General features: G+C 41.8%; 1 protein-coding gene across 1 annotated transcript; it reads left to right on the forward strand.

The window, feature by feature from the left end:
- The first annotated feature begins 134 nt into the window (after positions 1–134).
- tent4b (terminal nucleotidyltransferase 4B) lies at positions 135–21,986 on the forward strand. The gene is made up of 12 exons (XM_018666916.1): positions 135–1,067; positions 12,814–12,937; positions 14,619–14,665; positions 15,678–15,798; positions 16,881–16,988; positions 17,350–17,478; positions 17,801–18,014; positions 18,175–18,301; positions 18,617–18,720; positions 18,863–19,080; positions 19,241–19,387; positions 19,547–21,986. Exons 1-12 carry the CDS (start codon positions 505–507, stop codon positions 19,703–19,705), a joined length of 2,061 nt encoding a protein of 686 aa, XP_018522432.1. The 5' UTR covers positions 135–504; the 3' UTR covers positions 19,706–21,986.
- Positions 21,987–22,154: the final 168 nt, after the last annotated feature.

Raw genomic sequence — 22,154 nt, forward strand, 5'->3', positions numbered from 1 at the left:
ATATCCTGTCCATTTTACTGTGATGAGAGAATAATAAATCAAACGTCGTTATGTAACAAAAAACAGTTGTCTGTTGCGTAACGACTCTTGCCCCGCCCCTTTTCACTCGCTCCGCGCATGCGCCGTTTCACTCTACATTCCGCCATTGAGGGACACACGATCAGGAGGAAAGGGTCAGAGAGGCGCTTCGACAGGCAGCAGCTGCACGTTTCTACAGCCTTCAATCTTAACTTTGGCTTGAGCTACCGTTTTTAAACACTTGACTCGTATTCTTATTATTTCCTGTGGATGATTTTGGTTGACAACTGTGCATATCGCCACTACTAAGGAACGTGTTTTTACCAGATTCTAGAAGTAACGGGCAGCCGAGAACCTCAGCTAGCAGCAGCTATAACGAGGCTATAGCAGGCAAGCTAACGTTAGCTAGCGACCTGGCTAGCTGCACACGAGCTGAGCATTGCTCGGTGGTGGGGTGGGGGGGCGGTGTGCCTACACTGTCGTTTGATGGATCCGAGAATCGCCTGGTTTCAACCAGAACAACGTGGACCCGCTAACAACCTGTGGATGCAGATTTGGGAGACGACACAGGGGCTCGGCTACTTGCATGTAAATAACAGCTACACCACTGGATCTCAGAGCACGTCGAGCCTGAAAGCGACCGTCAACGGAGCGTCGGGAGCCGTCCTCACCAGCAGAAACGGGGCACTTGACTCCAACACCGGCAGCGGTGAAGTCAGGACTCAGGGGATGTCGACCTCAATGGGGGACGGAGGAATAACGGAACAGCGGGACTTTATACCACTGGAAACCAATAGCAACCACAACAACCGAGCAGCTGGCAGGGGCGGTGTCGGTGGAGGGGGGCAGCAGCAGGGCAGTGGGGTCGCTGTGCTTTGGAGGGGGCTGACGGACGGACACCCCAACAAAAGAAAAAGAGATAACAAAGCTAGCACTTTCGGATTCAATTCCAGCCTCTTGAACAGTGGCAGCGGCTCCAACACGGGAAGCTATGATGGTTACACGGGCACGCCATGGAAAGTCAGGAACTACTCGGAAGGAATTGTAGGGTAAGAGAGAGAGTTTATTAAAGTTGATAAGATTGGCCGTCTCATTTTTGGAAATCCGCTGCTGGTAGCGGAGGCGCTCACTTGCCTCCCACTGAGCAAGCCCTCATAAACCGAATTTTTACTGAAGCTGGTGCACAATGAATCCCCACAGTAGGACTGTAGCAGACTGTAGGACTGTGGAGAACCTCCACAGGTGTGAGGCTGTTAACGTTTCATGGCATCCCATGTAAACCATGAGTTGATTGACTTGTTATTTAACCTGTTTTAAACACCTGTGCGCAGAAATGAAACGCAGGGAGTCGACCGAGGTTGTCAGTGTGTCACCCCACCCACTTTTTCCTCCCCACCCATTGAATCCACAATTGGATAACTTTGTGTAGTTACATGTAACCCCAGGAATGAGCTGTCAGCGTGAGTGAATCCACCAATGAACGCTAATTTTAAAACACTGTGAAGTTGTACTCTGTAGGTTTAAGGTGCACATTAGTTTATTACAATCATTAACTCAAATGAGAGTTTTCCTAGAGGATTCCTACCACAAAAGTGTAAGGAAGTAGGCCTTTGCTTCAAACAAGATGAGTAATTATTTTGTCAATTGTTCAAACCACACTGTGGTGGATTTATAGACCCCATGCATCAACCATCAGTTGTTCCAGTAATGTTGGATTCTATGAGACATGATTAAATGTTCATAGGAAGGAACAAACACATAGTAACAGATAAAACTTTTGAGTCTTGCCATAAACAGAACATAGCAGCTCTAAACTCCTACAATTTTAATCTGGACTGACTGACATCATGGTGCTCATGATGGGGTCAAAAACCAAACTCTGAGTAAAGGAACTCTCATGTAGCTTAGTAGCACTGGCTAAGGTGCATATATGAGTAAACTGGTTTATCAGTAACAATTGGTTTTAACTGAGAGAGCACTGAGAAATGCCACAGGGCGCTACCCCCAAACAAATGACACTTTTACTAGATATGGGCTGTTTCATTGGTCCTCCTCCAGCCTCCTTAAACCCACAGACATTAGTCTGGCAGTATTTCAGAGGAAAACACAGTTGATGTGTTTGCCAAAGTTGTTCAACTGTATTTCAATACGGTGTTCCTAGCAAAAGCCAGTGTGTTTATTCTGACCTAAAGTCTATCTTTTAAGATAATGTACAAGCAAGAAGTTGCATATTTTAAACACCCAGCTCAAAGAACACAAGTGAAGGATAGAGGTGTGACAGTGTTGACCAATTGCAGTTAAAGCACTGCAGTGGGGTGATGAACAAGTCTTAACCAGGTTAGCTAACTTAGACTAGAATTGCTAACCTCTGGCCTTGATCATAGCGCAGGATGGGCAGTGATGTGCTTCTGTACTATCTACAATGAGGAGTATATGCATGCAGACATGTTCCATACAAGCACACCTATGGCGACCACCTACAATAAGAAGAATGGCCCCTTTGTTTGGTATACTTGGCTGAACGCGAGAAGTGGACCAAGGATGTGGAGTTGCAGCCGCAGCTATGTTGACATGGATCTCTGTTTATGAGTGGCTCAGTCTGTGGTATCTTCCACCAAATCACTCCCTTCTCTGTCTCAACACACAGATAGTCAGATAACCAAGGTATTGATAAAGACCTTAAGCAAGTAGAAAACTACTAACATGACGATGGCAAAACACAGCCGTCGTTTTCCTGCTTTCTTCTTCTTCCTGAGTATGCTGCAGATTTGTCCATAGCGCCCCCTACTGTTTTGGAGTGCAGCTCGTGCTAGTACGTACTCGGTAATTATCGCGTACAGTGTGCACAGAGGAGGAGCATATCTCCACAGAGAGAGTGCTGACAGCTTTAACCACACTAGCTAACCAGTCTGTACTAGTAATTGGCAGAACGATTGTTGTAGCTGATTCTTTTGAATCATTCAGAATTATTTAACTGATTTGTATTGAAAGTGGCTGTAAAATACTTGTACTTTGCTTCATCATGAGGAGCAGCAACAGCGATCAGCCTGAATACAGGTGGTTATTCTGCGTTACAATGATTACCAGTTTTCGTATTGGAAAAAGTATCAAGATGCTTACAGAGACACACAGTTTTGTCAAAATATGACTGAACGCTTAGGTCCGTGAAATGGTAAATGTTAGAGTGTGACAGGTCAACACAAGTGAATTCAGACATTTTTGGCAGAACAAGGATTTGGAACATACTGAGCATACAGATGGGCAGAGAACAGTCATGTTATATGAGCGTTTTCATGTATCTTTTGGATACTTTGTGAACAGTAAAAACAGAAGAGGTAAATGGTTGAATGTAATCTGGTCACAGCTGCTACAAATTATTCGCAGTCACCTTTCAAACCTACAGAGGCTTAGTTGTTGCTACTTGAAAGATATTGGGTGAGGTACAGCTCTAATGCAAATTCTTTTCAGTGCACTAATCCCTGCATAATATCAACAGGTATTGCTCCTGGATTCTTGATCAAATCCAACAAGACAGGGAGATGAGACCTTAATGGTTGAAAGGTGTAATTTATATTTGAAGTTAATGCTAATTTGAAACCAGAGACTCTCCCACTTCATCCACTGAATGTGAGATTTGGTTCAGTAGGGAGCATGCACATTCAACCTACAGTGTTACTCATACCAGAGTTAGTCCTTTAACATTAGGCAACAGTATTAAGTCACAAATGAAAATAAATGCATGAGACATTTATTAGCTTATGATTACGTCCTTTCCTCAGCCGTGGTCCTTTTAGCTATGATAACAGGGGAAAATATTTTGGTGGGTGGGGCTCCAGTTTAAAGGCCTTTTAGGTGCAGAGATCTGCCTCTTCCCCACCCCTGACTTGAGTGTGGAGCTCAGTCTTTGGCTGATCCTCATTTATAGTAATATGGAGGCTCTGTGTTTGCATAAGGACATTCCTTAGTGATTAGCTCTGGTAATACCAGAACCTGAACCTCAGAGCATTGATCAAACTCAACTACCACTGACGGCTCTCTGTGTAAGCATACCTTGGTAATTCACAATGCAGTCATGCTCAATGGCATTACAGGAAATCTATTTTGAAATACACATATATATAACTACAGTATTATGTGGATGTTAAATCTGTTTGTGTTATGTTAATTCCATGGTTAAATCACCACTCCATAGTACGTTTTGTTTCTTGGGAGTCTGGATGTGAAATGTGTAGAAGAGTAATAAATGTCAAGTCGCATGAAAAACAGTTCTGGCGGTTTTGGTCAGTTGATTTACAAGTTTGCAGCTTTGCAAAATGGCTCAAAGCAAGAGTGAAAAAGAAATAAACAAACTCTGCACAATCCTGTGACGGCTACTGTTGGTGTTGTTTATGCTGGCCAGCTACCTCAGTTTTTGAGATAAAGAGCCGCCTGCTTGTCTGTAATGCTGTTACCTCAACTATGAGTGTTGATACTAAGGCAACATTGCAGTGTTACGATAGGCAAGGTAAGAAGCGGTGAACGTTTTCATTTTAAGGAGAAATTAAGTAAATGGAACATTAAGCTTTGACACAGGATTTTCAATGAGATCAGGCTCTTTTTTGCCATTTATGCTTATACTCCCTTTTTTTGTACTGTCTTTCATTTGCCATCTTGGTCAGGGTGAGTGACATGGTGAGCATTCAAACTTAAACCTGAGAATCGTTGTTACTTTTGATGTTTGCAGGTAGCAAAAAGGGCAAAGGAGGGTTTTAAGTTTAAGTGCATTTTTCCATGAGACCGTCTGTACACTATATTTGGCAATGGGGGTTGGCTAGAGAGGCGCAGGCATGTGCTTATTTGTGTTTTACGCTCCTCCAGTCTTTCTCGAACGGAGTAGGTCCAAGCGAGCAGTCCAAGTCATGATGGAAAAGGATCAGTGTTTACATGCTCCACACGGCCTCACTTCCACAAAACAAAGCCAGCCCTCTGAGAGAGAAACCTGAGCCCCCTCTGTGTCTATCCAATCAGATCAGGAGCTCTAAAGGAGTGTTTCCCCCCTCGTTTTTTTTCTGGCCTTGTAGAGCAGTTATTTAGATTCTTTATCTGGGCACAGGAAGTCAGTGTAGCCTTGGAGAGCTGTGGCCCATTTCTGTCCTGCTGAACTGTGCTCTGATCTGGTGTTGTGTTGTGGGTTTTTATTGTGTAGGCAAGATGCGATGTTCCAAAGTTCCAGTCATTTTATAACAGAGAGGCATTGTGAGAGAATGAATTCAGACTGATAGGTGGATTTACTAGACGGGTCTGTTGTTTTTTCTTTATAGCTGGACAGTGTCGGTCTAATTTACTCTGCTATAATTGACACATTAATTCATTTGTGTTTAATCACCATCACAAGATTGATTTGAGAACTGTTCCTTCACAGCTCAGTTGGTCTGGTATTTCCAAGTAGCACAGACTCAAACCCAGGTAAACACAGAAAGAAGTAACTAACATAAAGACAAGGGTAATTTAATGCATTGATATTATGGCTAATGCAAGTCATCTAAAGGGTTAGTCACAACAGTATGTATGTAAATGTAATACCAAATTCATTGCATTTGAATTTCAGCGCTGCGTTCAGGGGATTGGCTCAGGAAAGGAAAAGAAACCTGTTTGTAGTATTCACCTCATGTTAAACTTTATGTTTAACTTTGTCATATGAATTTGTGGTGATATCACATTGTCTTAAGAGGGCCAGCCTTTAATAGGACTTGTCACAAAGTAGCATCTAAAATGGAGAAAGCTAGTGTTTTAGCTAATGATATTTCATACACTTTTCTCTGGTAAATTTAAATTTTCAGGGTAGAAACCTTTTGTCCAGTCCCAACATATATATTTAGTGAGATCCCTATTGTGAGAAAATGCTACAGCATGAGTAAAGAGCTGGCATAACACAAGCAGGACTAACAGTAGCTTATTCTAGCTGGTGTAGCTAATGAGCTAAGCTTTTATAAATTATAATAGTTGCCTTAATTACTGTCTTGAATAAATTCAAAATAGGCCTTTGTTTCTTTTGGAACAGACCTGGATCGTGTAAATATTTGGCCAGTCTAGATCACCAGGTCGACCCGTTTTTGGTTACATGTTCAGTGTTTGTGAGACAGTATTCTATGATCAGATCAAATTGTTTAGTTGCTAGTTTACCAACAGAGGGTTTTGTTCTTACAAAGACTTTTCGAGCTTCACTCAAGACTTAAGCATTTCACTGTCATGCACAAGTTCACTTCAACTATAGTTGTTGGGTTAAAGAATGCACTACTCCTTCAATCTCCCGTATCCCTTATTTAGCCAGCTTGTTTCTGAATACAAAGGCATGAGCCTGTGCTCTTTTCTTCTGACATCTTTATTTGAATCTTAATGTCTTCACATGTGGTGAATGTCCTATTCATGTGAAACAATTTGCTCTGTGTTTCCCTAAATGGTAGTAGTGACAGAGCAACCTGAACTTGATTAATTTTCGTCGAGCCTGGTGTTGGCAGCTAGTTTGGAGTAGTGAAGCAGAACATCACTTGCAGGCTAATGAAATGTGTGGTTAATCGCTCACTGATGAGTAGCCCCGGCTTATTTTGTTATTGCCATTTATTGCCGTTGTCTTTTGAAGATTTATGACTCCCAGCACTAGTGCACAGATAGCACCTCTGTGACTGAAGCTCCATTATTAGAACCACGGTTCATCTAGCCTCTAGTTGCTTGGACATCTATGTCACGCTCTCCTCTCTCTCTTGCTCTGCTGGCTGGCTGGCTCTCAGCCAAACCATGTAAGCCTGTGAGGAGAGAAGCCTGCATGCTGGTCCTTTGGACTGTAGGTGAAACAGGGCCCCCCCCCGATAGCACGTGTGGGCAGCTCTCCATAGCTCAGCCTTCCCATGTGTAGTGAGGAATGTGTTTTTCTTTTTTTTTCCTCTTCCTGTCCCTTACCATGCTCCAGACTGATGCAGTCAGCATGCAACACTCATGCAACACAGACTGTGTTCAGACTGTGACCTTCTGAGCTTGTGTACACAACGAAAGGGGTTTGACAATTTCCCTTTGTTGTAGTCTGTGATAATGATGGTAATAATGTTTTCTTTTTTTAGTGATGCTCTGTTCATGTTGCTACAAAATCACAGTACTACAGCTTAAATTTTGAAATGCAACCACAACAGAAATGCTGAATGAACCAAAAATAATTTCAAGTGTATTTAAAAAGTCACTTTTGCTTTTACCAAATAAGAAGTTACACTATATGCTACGCAGAGTAGCTTACTACACTGAAGCTATTTCATGTCAAGAAAAAATGGCAAACAAATGGAATGAATTTGGAGTGATTGTTAACTGCATTTGAAATTCATAACAGGGGGCCACTCTTGTTACTTATGCAGGTACTAGATCAGTTGATGTTGCTGCAAAGTTTCAGAAAGTTTAGATAATCAACAAAGACGTATCTCACAGTATGACTGACAGTTTACCAGTTGCCAACACGCTCCTGTTGTGATACTCCAAGCCTACTAAACAATGTGTTTGTCCTGGCTCTAGTGTCACCAACTGTTCCTGTGTTGACTGCAGCAACTCATCGCATCACTCAGGCATGACCATGCCTATCGCTAACAGTCATCTGTGTTTGTGCTTTTGTGTAACTTGAGCCGTTTTGTCTCAGTGGCCAACACTTAGCACCCCAGATCAGTTCATTGATGAAACATTAATGAATCTGCCATCTGCGAGACATTGACACCTCTGCCTCTGTTTGTGGTTGTCCTCATTTTGAAAAGCAGTGTGTGACTTGTTTGCCTCCTGGCAACCCTGACATCCTGAGGCCGTTCTTGGTCGGTGTAGGGGTTCAATAGCTTCAGCAGTGTCACATAACACACACAATTCACCTTTGTTGCAAAGGTTGCAGAGGCCCAAAATTTCAAGCCTTTGTGAAAAATAGTCATGATGTGGGAACTCTTTCTGGAACTATTTTGCCACAACAATGTTACGTCACCACCAGTCTGATCTAATGCAGAACAATGAAACAGTTCATGAAGGTGAACACCAGTTATCCATCAGCAGTCATATTTTTCAGGCACGTGTTTCTTGACACATAAGCGGCACGTCTTAATGCTATTATAACACGTCTGTTTTTGAGTATTAAATTCCAAAGCTATGCTCCAGCTATTTGACAAACACCTTTGTGCTGTAGTGCCAACAGTCCATGAGTAGTGCTCAGTGTGATGCAACAATAACCTCTTTTTCCTTCATCCTACCCAACTTAACAGATGGCTCTCGTTCACATGAAGGCATTTCAGCACCACACCCAGTCCTCTCTCTCTGTCTCTCTCTCACTCACTCTCTCTCTCTCTCTCTCTCTCTCACTCACTCACTCACTCACTCACTTTCTCTGTCTCTCTCTCACTCACTCTCTCTCTCTCACTCACTCACCATTTTTCTGTTTCACCTTTTGTGCCTGTCTGGCCTTGCACGTTTTCATTTTTTGTTCTTTTTCAACTTTTTTCTTTCTTCTCTTTATACCTTTGCTCATATCTTTCTGTTACCTTCCCATTCCTCCTTCTTTTAGCAGCCCGAAGGCCAAATTATGCTTTGTTGACAAGGCATTGGGGGTGCCTTCATGCAGTGGCTCTGTAGGAATGTTGAGGGTCTTACCGTAGCTCTTTGTGAAGCACTGTTCTGTAACACAAAAACTTGATGACATGCGAAAAAGGAGTGCACTACACTGACGCTCGGTGTGTTTAGCACTCATTTTATCGTGTGTAGCAGCCCTTCATCCCCTTTCCCTGACATCCTTCATTCAGATTTTGGTCAGGCATACAGAGCAAGTTGCAGTCAGCTCAAAAACAGAACTAGCATCAACTGCAAGATCACTAACATTACAGGCAACTATCAGTGAGAATGACTGGCATCATTTCAACGACACTAGAATAATCACGTCAGAGGGAAATGTTAGGAAAAGAAGAGGTGCTCAAGAGGAGAGATAACATTTTTTTTCTCCTCTGGGAGCCTGGGCTCTCTCTGGAAACCTGTTCCACAAGATTACATAACATAACTATCATATAGGCAAGTGGGATAATCAGATAAGCAGTGCTAAAGGTACATGTGCTTCCTAGGCAGGCTGAAGCCTGAGATGTAATTTGATACAAGAAGGTGGGGCATGAGATGTGATTTGTATGGTTACTCATGTCACGTGATGACAGGAGGGAGGGGGCCTGTTTGCTGTGAAATGAAACCTATTGGTGCTGTTGTAGAGTGGAGATTATCTCATCTCAGGGATGTCTGCTTTCCCTAAATGGCTTTTGGTTTATCATTTTGTAATGTAATAGAAGCGAACTGGACAAATTACAGAAATAATCATGCCACAAAAATACCCTCTTTTTGTATCTTGCTGTTTAGTTTGAAAATACATTGTAGCTTAAAGCAGAATGGGATCATACATGCCCTAAACCTTTACAACAATTCAATTACAGCATTTTAAATTAACTTAAATAGGTGTAAAACTTTGGGCTTCGGTCTCATAATGACACAGAATGGATCTACAGAGATCCATGTTCTCTTAACCATGAAATCAAAGCTAATGTTGTGTTTGTAATGCAGATTGAAGCTCCAGAGTTTCTGTTACTCTTAAATGAAACCTAATGTTTCATTATGAGGCTGTAGTCTCTGCAGTGTGCACAGGGAAAGGAGATTAGTCATTAAAATTTGGAGTGGCAATGACAGGAAACAGAAACCTTTTGCCTCCTCTTCCCTGACAAAAAATGAAATTGTGCGCAGTAAAATGTTGGTATTATTCTGAATATAACCTGTTATTGCTGAATTTTTAATTGGTTATCAGAAAGAAAAGGGGGTGGGACACTCCCATTAACAAGGTGGAAGTTCCATGTAATGCTAGAGTAACCATTTTAAGTATTATGTGATGTAACAAGCACACAGCCATAACAAATAGAAACTCAGTTTCCACTGGCCTGGTGTCTTGGTCTGAACAAAGGAAGTCAATGAAATGAAATCATGCCATTCAGTTCACTTTACTTCTATATTTGTGGTCAGCAGTCTGAAGATTTCCCCAAGATAAAAACCACCATTTCACTTAATGGATGTGTCTGTGTGACAGATGTGTTTGTTAAAAAAAAAAAAAACATGCTCGTGTGGGGAGAGAGGAAGCACACTTCTGATACAGTGTGCACCACAGGGAACTTGTATTGTCATGGACGTCCATTCATCTGCATTTTCAGTAACATCCTGCATTCACACTCAGCACAGTCAGACTACTGACGAGACAGACAGAAGAGCCACATTCAGACTAACAACAGCAATACATTGAATACACAGCCTCCTTATTCATTTCAAAGAGACAGCGGTCTCAACACACCCTAAACACACAGTCATCTGTCAAAAGTGACTTTTGCCTCTAGCGTGAGACTAGAGCTGTAATGATTAGTCATTTAATTGATTAGTAGATCAACAGAAAATTACAATTTTTTTTCAAGCAAAATGTGGAACATCATCTGGCTTTTAAGGTGGTGGATGAGTAGGACTTGCTCTTGCTCTTGTCTTGTGGTAGCACACTGGTTATTCTTGGGGTTTGGACTTTTTGTGGAGCAGTATATCAATTTTAGGATGTGAAGGAAATTATGGAAATTATGATGGGCATTTTTCACTATTTTCTGATGGTAATGAAAGTAATTGTTAGCTGCACTCCTAGTCAAAAAGACAGTATCTTGGTGTCTAATCATGTATTTCACTTACATAGTGGCTTGTGTTTTTAATGCAAAGTTTTCAGCCTGATCAGGAACTTAAAGCACATTGCCTGTAGTAACTTAAAGGTTAGTTTTTTTTTTCTCAAGGTCACCATGATAGTTTTTGGCCAGGGAGAAGATAGTTCTCTTCTGCAAGTATTTTCCAGAAACAATTTTGGTGAAACCCGGTCAGCTTTGACTGTTGTCAGGTGAAGAGTGCTTGTTATATAAAATCCAGACAGTAGACACGCACACACACGCGCAGTGCTCTTTGGGGTGTAGTCCAAGCAACAGTCAGTCAGTGTTGGTAGTGTTTTTCTTGTCCAACTTTCTGTGGTATGCACATGCTTTGCTTTGTTGCCTTATTTTACTTATACAAAGCAGAAATCTCACTTCTTCTGTCTCCCTGTCTGTCTTCTGTCCAGAGGAATAAATCCGTGATTGGCCTAATTGGGTTTACATTGCTGTTTGTGCTCATGTGCATGTGTACATATGTGTGTGCCTCCATGTTTGTGCTCTTATTTGTCCACCCACAGAGACCTGTCCCTGTGTCTATGTGTATGTAGACAAAACTGGTCAGTGAAAAGGTCAGTGCATGTGGGCAGAGTGACCTGCTCCAAGGACAAATGTGGTCCCCTTGCTTAGCATGCCCTTACTGAGTACAAGTGTTTTTTTTTTTTTTTAAACCGACATCACGTGGGGACACAGGAGGAGTTCCTGATATGTCTTTACTTTGTCCTACAGTTTACCAAAAATAAATAGTTGGGTTAGGATAACAAACGAAAAAACTGCTGCTTCTCTTTGGGAAGCTTTTATATTAAGTATAGGACTTTTCATTGTCTTCCTGGAGTGGACCTCTTGTTTTTTTTTTATTTTTTATTTTTATTTTTTATTATTCACTTCAATCTCCATAACAATCTCCAGCCATCAATATTGGCTTGGCCATACAACTGGATGGAGGATTTGTTTGTTGATCTGCAGTTGTAGAAACTCACCTGCAGAAATCCTGCAGACAGCTCCTTAATTCACACCACTAGCAGAGAACATATCAGTTAAACTAATATTACAACCTCTGATTTTACTGATGGGCATGAATCTACTTGTACCTTCACAGGAAGGCTGATAATAATTGAAGTATTTAGTGAACTTCTGGAGATGCCCGCTCTTGTTTTTTTTAAAGACTTTTATTTGGCGAGGGAAGGCTGATTTTTCTGGCAACACCTTGCTTCATATTCTACGTTCATATGAATTAATATCTCACGGATCCGCTTGGTCTGGTCTTCCAGCTGTCAGTCACGGGAATTGTTGAGTTCAGTCACCTGGGCCTGATGACACCTCTCAATCACTGCAGGGGAAAGTAGTTGTCAATTTTTACTGCATCAATTTTCCTAAGAACTATATATCTCAAAACTCACAAATCCTTTATTACTAGCCTTTTTGAGTATTACACCCCTATTGTCAATAATGTAGGAGCTAGAATGCATGTCTTCCCTTGCTTTCTTTACACAGAGCCATTTAAACAACTCATAGCTCAATATAACTACTTAGCTAAACTACTAATGCTGTAATTTTGTGTGAAAATACTGTATGGAAGCAGAAAGAAGACAATAATAGCTATTAGCTATGTCCTGTCAGTGTGACTCAGTGTGACATCTGTATCTGTGGCAGTGACTTGGCACCCAGTCCCTTGGCATTGCATATTTTGCCTTTTTGCTCTGCTAGCAGGGAGAGCAGAGATTAGGCCAGGCGAGTGAGAGTACCCCTGGTTGTGTTCATTTTCCTCCTGTCTCATGGCTGAAATCAGTGTGTGAGATGGAATATGGCTAAACCTTGGTAGTCTTTAATTGTTAAAACTACTTATTTGATGTGTTTAGGTTGTAACCAGTATTAGCGTCATTTTCCCACCATCAACCTGCTAGAGTATAATAAGTGGTATAAATATCTATATGAAAGCATAGGTTCTTTCAGGGTATAGCTGTGAACTTGCGTATTTCACGTCTGCTGTGTGTCTGTTCACTTCCCCATTCTTCCACCCCTCACATAACATGGTGTTCTGCATGTTTCTGTGCAGGTTACATGAGGAGATCAATGACTTCTACGAGTACATCTCGCCACGGCCGGAGGAGGAGAAGATGCGGCTGGAGGTGGTTGACAGAATCAAGGGAGTCATCCACGACCTGTGGCCCAGCGCTGAGGTACACATCACCACCCTCCCAAACAACAAAAATGTATAAGTGGCATGCAACAGACCTGATTTTTTTTTTTTTTTTTTTTTTTTTGTTTTTAAATCAGGTTGAGAATTGCCAGCAGCTATTTGCCAGAAAATCATGTTTGCATTCTGATAGCTACACAGTAAGCGACGCCACGCATGGCCAGAGGTTATTTTAGTTTTGGCAGAAATGAACTTGTAGGCTTGTGAAAATAGTTGGTAAATGATACATGCCACACAGTATTAGGTGCACTGGTCGAGTACTTTACCCAGGATATCCTGGACACCAGTGATGTCAGTAATTTACAACACTCAGTGACTGCAGTTATTATAGGAGCCAGGCTGTGCACACTATCAAGGTAATGGCCTTTCTTAAAGAATCCTCTGTTTGTCTGTTATCTCCCTCTTGCACAGTAATCTGTTTGGGCCATGTTAATCAGTGCCACCTCAGGCATTCTTGTACCCACTGACTTTGATCCTGCTGATAGAGCAGTGTGTGTGTATGTGTGTCTGCTCCAAGCTTAGCAGCTCCTAGATTAAGGAGCACAATATACAGTACCAATCCTGGCCCAGCTTTATTCATTTTCCACCGTGGAGAGAGCAAGGGCAACTTGATCATCCAGCCAGTGTGAAGTTCATTTAATTAAATAAGTAGACGTTCACTAGACACTCATGGATGTTTCCACAATCAGTTGCCACACAGAATCATGATCTTTCCAGTTATATATATGGGAGCTTGTCTAGGTCAGCTGTAACAGAAACTGCTGCTCAACATTTCCCTCCAGTGATTGACCACATGTACAGTATGGGACATGCAAAGGCTTGATCAGAGAATGTCAGGATGGGATAAAACATAGTTCACCTACATGACACCTGCGGTTGCTTCATTAGAAGTCACAGAAGTCTTCAGGACTTACTGTTCATTCATTCACAAACACGGCACTGCAATCAGCTTAGCCCTTGACATGTGACTGGGCTGTAAACCGGACTTCATACTAGTGGTTGATGTGGGATGTAGGGAGGAGGTTTAAGGGAGTTAAGGTGGGGGCGAGGCTTAAGTCTATTTCTGCTCGGATGCCAATTTTTGCGCGCTAAGTGGGAGGTTAAAAGGTAGAGGATATTTCAGTCATTCCAATAACGTGCAAGTTAAGAGATCAGTGACTGAAAGAGCTGTTTGGAATGTAAACATCCTGCCCATTTTGATTTTCACAACAGTCAGTTTCCACATCAGTGTGACATCAAACCGTCCGCTTCTCTATGCTTATCATAGAGGCCGAACATGTCTTTAAACCCTTTCTTGAAATGCAGCTGAAGTACATGTAATTGTACCACGCCGGTGCAGTTTGTCTGGGCTTGTCATTCCATCAACACCATTTTAACCTGTGAAATAACAATATTGATGCTTCCTGGAGAACAGGTTTTTCTATTAGTGGAGCGTATCGTGGGAAAATCAAAGAACGCTACCTTGATGTTTGCGTGATGACTCCTCTGTCACATCCATGTCATAGTGTGTTAGAAACAACTATCTGAGTATAGAGATGTTAAAGAGTTGAATTCACCCCCAAGTACAAGTTTTTTGCCTGTACAGTATTCATTTAATGTAATTTATTCACTCCGTAAAACCAATCTGTCTATATGTATGTAATTGTGTGTATCCTCTCTCTCAGGTTCAAGTGTTTGGGAGCTTCAGCACCGGCCTTTATCTGCCAACAAGGTGAGCCATGTGGTTTCCTAAACCAGCCTAGAGATTTAAACCCACACTTGCTCTTTTTCTCTTTGCCAGAGCTGCGACTCTGAACTGGCGCCCTCCCAAAAAAACTCGGTTATACTGAACTCGGTAATGGAGAGAGTGCCCCGGCTCGCCAGAGAATCATTATCTGCTTTTGTTTTGAGGATCAAGTCTCTCAGTAATTTATAGCGCTGCTGATCCTGGATCTTCTTAAAAACTTTATTCTGAGGGAGGGAGGGAGGGAGAGAGAGAGAGAGAGAGAGAGAGAGAGAGAGAGAGAGAGAGAGAGAGAGAGAGAGAGAGAGAGAGGGAGAGGGAGAGAGGAGAGGAGAGAGGAGAGGAGAGAGAGAGAGAGAGAGAGAGAGGGAGAGGAGAGGGAGAGAGAGAGAGAGAGAGCGAGCCCTGTGACAGACACCCAGAACCACACCATCGCCTGCACACACAGTAATAACCCCCCCCACCCCACCCCTCCTCAACACACAGACACACAGACACGTCACCTGGATTAGTGGACTCTTGACACCATACTGAGCACTTAAATGGGACTAAGCTGTTTTGTAGATGCATGCTTGTCAGCAGGTCTTTTTTCCTGGAAACATTTGCAGAGATAGTGTTTGTCTGTATTTCAGTCACAAGGTACAAATATACTGCACTCTTGCATCTGCACTGGGTGTGTAACATTTCTATATGCAGTAAACACAAAGCACACGCACAGGTTAACCTCTGTCTGAAGGTGTGTGTTGCAAAGCCACCTGTCTGCACTGATCTACCACATGGAGGATATTTAAAAGAGGTTGTTTTACTGTGCATGATCCCAAGAAACGAATAGATAATGTTATTGTAAAATGCAAATGATGTCGCAATAACACACGACAAACTTTGGACTATACATTTCGCTGCTTGAGAAAATAGAAATGCTCTGATATTGTACTTTGTCTTTAGTTACTCCTGTGTGTTACACAATGGAGCTAAGTCAGACTTCTCTTTTTTCCGCCAGTGACATTGACCTGGTCGTTTTTGGGAAGTGGGAGACGCTACCACTCTGGACACTGGAAGAGGCTCTGCGGAAGAGAAATGTTGCAGATGAGAACTCCATCAAAGTTTTGGACAAGGCCACGGTAAGACTGCTCTCACCTGTACACGTGTGTTTGTATATGTGTGTAGTTGACGTATGTATTGTGTTGCAAAATTTGGTTTCCTTTTGTTTCTAGAGATTAGTAAACAGTGAGATTAGTTACGTTTGGACATCATTTTCTAGATGGAGTACAATCCTCTGCCTTTAAATGTTTTGTCGTCAGTTGTTAAAACAGAATGAGCTGAAGTAGATGTCAGTAGTTCAAACATATTAATCAAAGCATTAAAATTTAGGATGTTATAATTTACATTGTGTATAATCAATTGAGCTATACCTGGCAAGGATTTAATCTTGGAAATGTGGGTCTGTCAGTGTTTTATCATGTAAACCGACAAGTAAAACCTTCAAACTTATGTCAGATATGATGATTAATAATCGTCAACAATCATCTTGTCAGTGATTAATCAGTACAAAGTTGTCAGTCGTGTTTAGGTTTCTGCTATTAGTTGTCAGCTTCATAAGCTGTAAATCTCAGTAATAGAAGCGTTTATGACAGTTCCAAAACTCTGACTACACTGGTTGGTGTATATGCCTCTGATGCAGGCATGTGCACAGGCACGTACATCAAGAGAAATGCCAAATGTGCATGTACTTCATCACGCCTCAAGTGTTTCACTGTGTGTCACAGTATTGGTAGTGTAATGGGACAAGCTTTTTGCTTTGGATCCCTCATGTTTTTTAAACCACTCCCAACCCTCTCTGAGTGATTTGTGTTATTTTTAAACTGTGCATAGATTAGAATTTCCTTTCTATTTGAGTTTATTTCATTTCAGGACTTAAAGGATTTGAACAAAGCTTTATCTTTGTGTTTCAAGTTTCACTTTTGTTCAGGATTTTTAAGAGCAGATTAGCACTCTGAGTCTTTGCTTGAGGATTTTAGTAAAGGATTAGATTAGTAAACATGGATTTGTGTACAATTGCATGTGTATGTTGTTCTCAGACAAGAATTAAAGTACAACTATGAATGCAGGTTTATTTCCAAGTGTCTTTTAGCACAATGCCAGGAGTGGTGAGTGGGCAGCGTTGTTATTCCTCTCTGACTGTGTGTAATATGTGTGTTCCCAGGTTCCCATCATCAAACTGACTGACACCTTCACTGAGGTCAAAGTGGACATCAGCTTCAATGTGAAGAGTGGCGTTAAAGCTGCTCGGCTCATCAAGGAGTTCAAAGAGGTACAGTTGCAGATTCAGGGCTCTTCACTGCTGCTGTTTCAGGAGCATGTGCAACTTTCAAATTGACTCGTGCAACATTCAACATTACAGGAAATAATTTGATTCAAAACCACTGCTTACTGGAGATTTAATGTCTTGTGTGGCATATTAAGAGTATTTATAACTCAATTTAACTGGCATTGCTAACAGTCAAAAAAGCAAGAATATGTTTTGTATCATATCAGGTTCAGGCCTTACATACAGTGATCAGTAAGACAGGCCACTAAAAGATTCTGGATGTTTTTGACTCTAGAGGGTGCTGTAGACATCAAAATCAATTCCTCACTGTGTGTCCTTACTGTGTCTGTGTTTTGTCCTGAAGAAATACCCTGTGCTGCCTTACCTGGTCCTGGTGCTGAAGCAGTTCCTACTGCAGAGGGACCTCAATGAGGTTTTTACTGGTGGAATTGGCTCCTACAGTCTGTTCCTCATGGCTGTCAGCTTCCTGCAGGTTAGATACACTTGGTCTATATTTTTTCTGTTTATTAAGTCAACTATGACAGATATGGGGTCCTAACAGAAAACTCTTTTTACAACTTTGTGATTGTTAGTCATTTGTGTGAATAGTTTATTCATCAAAATAATTGTAAAAATAAATAATGGTGATTCCAGAAATATCAACAATGCAGGAAATGAAAAATCTGTAACAGACAGCAACGACAGACAGCACGATAGTTTGACAATAATAGTAACTACTCCGTAGACACTGAAATTGCCACTCTTTTTGCCACCACAATAATTCTGACATCCAATTGTCCTGTGCTCTTTTCCAGCTTCACTACAGGGAAGACGTGTGCAGACCCATCATCAACATCGGTGTTCTGCTCATTGAGTTCTTTGAGCTCTACGGTCGCCACTTCAACTACCTGAAGACAGGCATCAGGATAAAAGATGGAGGTTGCTATGTTGCCAAAGATGAGGTTCAGAAGAACATGATGGATGGCTACAGGCCCTCCATGCTCTACATAGAGGACCCACTGCAACCAGGTAGGAACAATGAACACAAAGGATGAAGGTTAGGAAGCTAATTTGTTCTCAAAAGGTCATAAAATGTGACTTTCCTCCCCAGATACTAGAATGGCACGTATTGGCTCACTGTCAGTTTCTCACATTTACACAATTCAAACACCTGTCTTGTTCCCAACAGACAACGATGTTGGCCGGAGTTCATACGGTGCCATGCAGGTGAAGCAGGCATTTGACTACGCCTACGTTGTGCTCAGCCACGCTGTGTCACCCATCGCCAAGTACTACCCCAATAACGAGACTGAGAGGTGAGGGGCTCATTAAAGAAGCTGTCAACCATGTATCAGAGAGGAGAGCCAGATGAATATCATCTGATCTGGATTAGTGCTTGATCCTTCTCAGCATTCTTCACAGCCAGTTTGTTGTTACAGTTTTCAGTCTTAAATTGTCGCTGGTGATTTAATGCCAGTCATAAAATTAGCATGTTCCAGTTGTTGCTTTTGTCATGGTTGGCTTTATGGAATGATAATGAAAATACCAGGTTATTGCCAGTAACATTTGCTTTCAGACAGCTGTATAAACACTAGTATAACAGGTATATCCCTTACTGTATCCCTTCACAGCATACTTGGCAGAATAATTCGGGTGACTCAGGAAGTGGATGAATACAGGGAATGGATCCGAAAGAATTGGGGGAGCCCGTCCCAGAATGATCTGCCACTCAACAGTAAGTTCCAAGCTAACATTTTTTACAAATGAATTCTTGAAGTCAGGGTAAAGGAAGAAGTAAAACTCAGCAGTCCCTGGACCTAGCAGGGATCCAAAAGCCGACCCTGACCTTTGCGTCTGCATTCGTCACTTCTCTGTAGGAAATGATGTCACACTATACGAGTCCCAGCAACTCGATGAGTGCAACAACAACGTCCCAGATGATGATGACGAAGATGTTGTTGGGGTTCTACCGTCGGCCCCCCACAGCAAAACCTCCTCCAACTCCTCCTCTCCATCTCCCTCACTGCGCTCCTCTCCTTCCTCCTCCCTGCTGTCACCTTCTTCCACGTCCTCCACCTCCAGCTCCAGCGATGCGGTTAGTCACACACACACACACACACACACACACACACAGCCTTTAAATATTGCCATTATCTTTACTTATCTGCAACGCTCGAAGCTTTGTGAGGAAAAATTAGTGCTGACAAAATGTGCTGAAATACTACTCAGTCATACATTTTGTTGGTTTTCCCCAGGACTCTGATGGCACGCCGTGTAAAACAGCCAAGCAGCAGTCTGGCCGGAGCTCCAGCGCCCACAGAGAAAAGTCAGCCACCGTTAGTAATCACCGAACACAGAGCCACACTACCAGCACTCCATCTGGAAACAACAAGGGAGGAAAGGTGACCTTAGCCTTACCTTATACACTCACACATGTAGCACAATATGCACCACAAGACTAAAAATGAGACAATTCTCCATCATTACCAGACTATACTGTATTAAACACCCAAGTGAAATCCTGCAGAAACACTGATCTTGTCTCTGTGCTCTGACCCCAGGCCAGGATGTCTCGTTCTCACCACAAGAGTGGCCACCACGGGCAGCAGAGCTCCTCATCCAGCACCAAAAGTCACCCGAGCAACAAGCCACACCACCAGGGCAACAGCAAGAAGAGGAAAAATGTACGAGACTCTACACAAGACGACCTCTGCAGATAGGGGTGACCTCGCCTGTCCCCCCAAACCCCCCACCCTCCCCCCTTTCCCCCCCGTCCTTGTCTGCAACTGACTGACTTGTCATGTCCCACTTTCTGCTGCCAGACTCCAGCCTCAGGAGGTTGTTAGTAGTATTAAAACATCTACAGTATCTGTCTTTCTGTCAAGCTTTTCGGGGTGACAAGCAACAATTTCTAGCAGAAAAAAAGAACAAAAAAAAGAGAATTGTTTTAGGAAATGGGGTTTAATTTCTTGGACCTGAACTGAAATCACAAAGGATAAATGCTCATTTGCTTCCCAACAGCTTCTTTTACGGAGCAGTTTTCCTTCCCACAGCCAGCACCTACACAACATGCCTCTTGCGCCTCCTGCTGTACAGGAATAGACAGGTTGGGTGTCTGGAATCTACTCTGGAGCAATACCTGGAGCTGCTGGCTGGAAAATAGGATCAAAAAATTTTATCTCAAAAAAAAAGAAGAAAATAGCAAATGGCTTAAAATGTATAAAAACAAAAAATGTTATGTTGAAATACAGACAAATATGTACACAGAGTTTTTTAAGATGGTAACTTACAAATGCAATCAGTAGGAGTGGGACATAACTTATGCATGAGATTTTTTTTTTGTTGGTTGATTTTTCTGTTGGTTTAATCTGTTTTGTTATGTATAAACAGGTTATACAAAGATTTGTACAAAAACGCATCAGAAAAAAAAATGTTAAAAATACAACTAAGAGGAGATTGTTTCATATGACATTTTTTTATGACAAGATATACCGATTGAAGACATGTAAACATGCACATCCTGTGCCCGCAGCTTTTCGGCCAAAGCCAAGAGCTGGTTGGGGTCCCATTGCCAACATAAATCATCAGCATCTACTTTTACTCCTGGTTGCTCTCTGTGAGTGTGCTACAGTGTTAAAGTTTAGCCTTTAGTGAGCCAAATGCTCACATACAGCCCTATAGATGACTGGGTGAGAGGTTGTCATCTTATCTCAATAGCACAGCCACAACAGTGTAGAGGCTTTAAGACTACAGGTTTAAATTAATAAGGGGTGATTATGGTTTTATTGAAAAATCCTACACTTGAAAAAAAAAAATGTGTTAACAAAATAGCTGTGGGTGATAATCTGTTCCTATGGTAATTTACCTACTACAAAATCATTTGTATTTGTTAAATGTATTTATTTTTTTATTAATTATATGAACATAGTATGGATAAATGTATTATTAACATTAGAGCCCATATCTTTGAGTCCTATATTTGAAATAGGATAATTTGCGGGGAGGTGGGGTGGGGTGGGAACAGGTATATTCAGGTACAGTAAAATACCACCTTTATTATTTAATTGGGTTTTTTCCTTTTTTTTTCAATGACTGTTGAGTGACCAAGTTGAAAAGCTTGAGAGACCATTTTACAAGTCATACAGTGATAATTGTATTTTAATATGTGGCTGGTCTACTTACTTTAAAAGGGAGCAGATTGTGTTTTTTGTTTTTTCCTTCAAATTCTATTTTATTTTCTCAACTATCATAGCAACAAACACTTCTTCAATATGTCAACCCCCCCTCTGTCATTGCAGTACAACAACTAACCTGTAGATGGAGTTATTGCTCTACGTCTTAATCCACACAGAGTTCCGGCTTGTATACTGCATTTGGACGGTTTATCGCTGCGTTGTATTTTTTTTTTTTTTTTTTGTGATTGACTGATAATATCCTGATATCTCAACTGAATGGGCAGCTGCACATAGAAAACCCGTTTAAGCTGAGTACTTGCTGGAGGGAGTAACACACTAAAGCACAGTGCAGTCGCCCCCACCCCCCAACAAATGTGACAAAAAATCACCCACAGTGAAAACAAGTATCCAGCAATAACTACCACCTTGCATTATACTGTATATCACTACAATGACTACTGCAGCTACAGGATGTCTTGCTCATCCCTGAGCAAGTTTGATATTCTGTGTTAAGACAGCGAAGCACATTTGAGTCCACGCACTAACTCACAGCCTTTATGATGTATAGTGTTGAAATGTTTTAAACAGTACGGTTCCATGCCCCCCCACCCCCACCTTAGCGCCACAGTTGCGGTTTAAATGCAGTATATAAGCGCTGGTCTCGTGGTAGAAGGACAAGGAGAGAGGTGAATAAAGTTAGCCGTGCCATCTGAATGTCCACTGACCATCTCTTCACTGCAGGAAGGCTTCAAACCCAACTGTACTCATCTGAAACGTTGTTTCTCTGCAGCTATTACAATTCATGCAATAAAAACAGTTCAATTAACCCGCGTGTTGAGAGAAGTTCTTGCTTTGTCTTCGAGGTGCATCCTGACCTTTTTTTTTCTCTGTTCAAGTGTTAATGCTTCACTACAAAGCCCACATAGTGCGAGGTCATTTGATATGGAAAGTGGTGTTAAAATACTATTTAAACAAACGTGTGTGAGAGTTGGCA

The sequence above is a fragment of the Lates calcarifer genome, linkage group LG2 (assembly GCF_001640805.2).
Source record: "Lates calcarifer isolate ASB-BC8 linkage group LG2, TLL_Latcal_v3, whole genome shotgun sequence".
NCBI classification, from domain to species: domain Eukaryota; kingdom Metazoa; phylum Chordata; class Actinopteri; family Centropomidae; genus Lates; species Lates calcarifer.

Coding starts and splice junctions, on each gene's coding strand:
- tent4b (XM_018666916.1), top strand. CDS start 505: ATGGATCCGAGAATCGCCTGGTTTCAACCAGAACAACGTGGACCCGCT. Junction 18,721..18,862: donor GAATGATCTGCCACTCAACA/GTAAGTTCCAAG, acceptor ACTTCTCTGTAG/GAAATGATGTCACACTATAC. Junction 19,388..19,546: donor GAAACAACAAGGGAGGAAAG/GTGACCTTAGCC, acceptor CTCTGACCCCAG/GCCAGGATGTCTCGTTCTCA.